Source organism: Pipistrellus hanaki (genome assembly GCF_964339955.1).
Source record: "Pipistrellus hanaki genome assembly, chromosome: 2".
In the NCBI taxonomy this organism is placed as follows: Eukaryota; Metazoa; Chordata; class Mammalia; order Chiroptera; family Vespertilionidae; genus Pipistrellus; species Pipistrellus hanaki.
Window position 1 is genome coordinate 39,493,593 of NC_140504.1, and position 1,546 is coordinate 39,495,138.

At 56.0% G+C, this 1,546-nt stretch overlaps 1 protein-coding gene across 1 annotated transcript; it reads right to left on the minus strand.

Moving 5' to 3' along the window:
• Positions 1–229: 229 nt before the first annotated feature.
• Positions 230–1,301, minus strand: MAGEF1 (MAGE family member F1; the record flags this gene model as incomplete). The annotated part of the gene is given in 11 exon segments (XM_084870104.1): positions 230–277; positions 279–316; positions 319–431; positions 433–450; positions 452–564; positions 872–980; positions 982–1,034; positions 1,038–1,043; positions 1,047–1,073; positions 1,076–1,124; positions 1,126–1,301. Coding segments are annotated over 11 exon segments (750 nt in total).
• Between the last annotated feature and the right edge of the window lie 245 nt (positions 1,302–1,546).

The window sequence follows — 1,546 nt, forward strand, 5'->3', positions numbered from 1 at the left end:
CCCTTTAGAATAATCCTGCCCTTACCTATAAAACTACACACTCAATCATTAGTTCCGTAAGGATCACTCCCCCTCGCTCACCACTTTTCTTCAGCCCTGAGGAGAGCGGGGGGTGAGGGGTGGGTTGGATGCCAGCCCTAGCATTGGCATTGGCTCTGGCCCTAACCCTAACCCTCATACTGGCCTCGGCTCTGACCCTGTTGACCTTACCTGTCAAGGCCTCATGGCACTACACGTGCCAGTGCTGGGGTGCCTTTTCATGGAGCTTGGCCACAAAAGCCCAAGATTTTCAAATTGCTGGTTTCTAGGTTTCTTAGGAGACCCAAGGGAATGAACCATCTAGTGGACTGGTGAGAGGCACCTGCCTGTAATTGAGGTATTGCTGCTGCACGAACTCTTCCATAATAAGCCTCTTGGGGTGCCCAAAGAGGTCGAGATGTTATCGGCCTACTTTGAGGGACACACCCCCCACCGACGCAGCATCTCCCAGACCTGTGCCTCCCTGGCGCTATTACCTTGATTCATGTGGATAAAGCCCAGGACCATCATTAAGAGACCCAACCTCTAACCGGTTTGGCTCAGTGGATAGAGCCTCGGCCTGCGGACTCAAGAGTCCTTGGTTGAGGGCACATCCCCAATAGGGGTGTGCAGGAGGCAGCTGATTGAGGTTTCTTTCTCATTAATGTTTCTAACTTTCTCTCCCTCTTCCTTCCTCTCTGTAAAAAATCAACAAAATATATTTAAAAAGAAAGAAAGAAAGAAAGAAAGAAAGAAAGAAAGAAAGGAAGGAAGGAAGGAAGGAAGGAAGGAAGGAAGGAAGGAAGGAAGGAAGGAAGGAAGGAAGGAAAGAAGGAAGGAAGGAAGCCATCCTGGGGCCATCTGCTCCCAGGTCCTCCTCTTCCTCAAGAGGTTTTAGTTTGTTGACCAAGGTTATGTGTGGTGCTTGAAGCCCAGCTGCTTTCAGCTCAAAACCAAAGGCACCGGGCAGATCTCTGCGGCCTAGCGATGATCTCAGGGAAGAGATCCTCTAAGTCTCAGAGAGCCTATTTCACTATCTCAGAGCGAGGGATGGGGACTCTTCTTTTCTGTCCTTCGCCAGCAGGAACCGCACCAACTCCGCCACCCTCAGATGGCCGGGCCAAAGCTCGGGCTGCTAAGCCCCTCGGGCCTTTTCGGGGGAGGGCGGGCTCTGCTGCCCCTCCCACTTGAGGCGCCAGGGTTCTTCTGGGAGCCCTCCTGCAGGTGGGGGGGTCTCCTGCAGGTGGAGGGTCTCCTCCTGCGATGCGGCCAGGGCTCACCATCTTAGCCCGAAGAATGGGGGGACGCCCCCTTTTCCTTCCCCACCCTCACCCCTCCCCACCCCCCCCCAGCTCTCGGGTTTCTGCAGCGTATTATCGGGTAGCCAGGTGCAAGCCGCCGAGCAAACCCCGGTGGAGGGGCTGTTCAGCGGCGGGGGCGGCGGGAGGAGGACTGGGAAGGCGACACAAGGGGCTTGGTGGCTGCCGGGCGGCGCTTTGGGACGCGGGAGGGTCACCGCCGCGCAGCC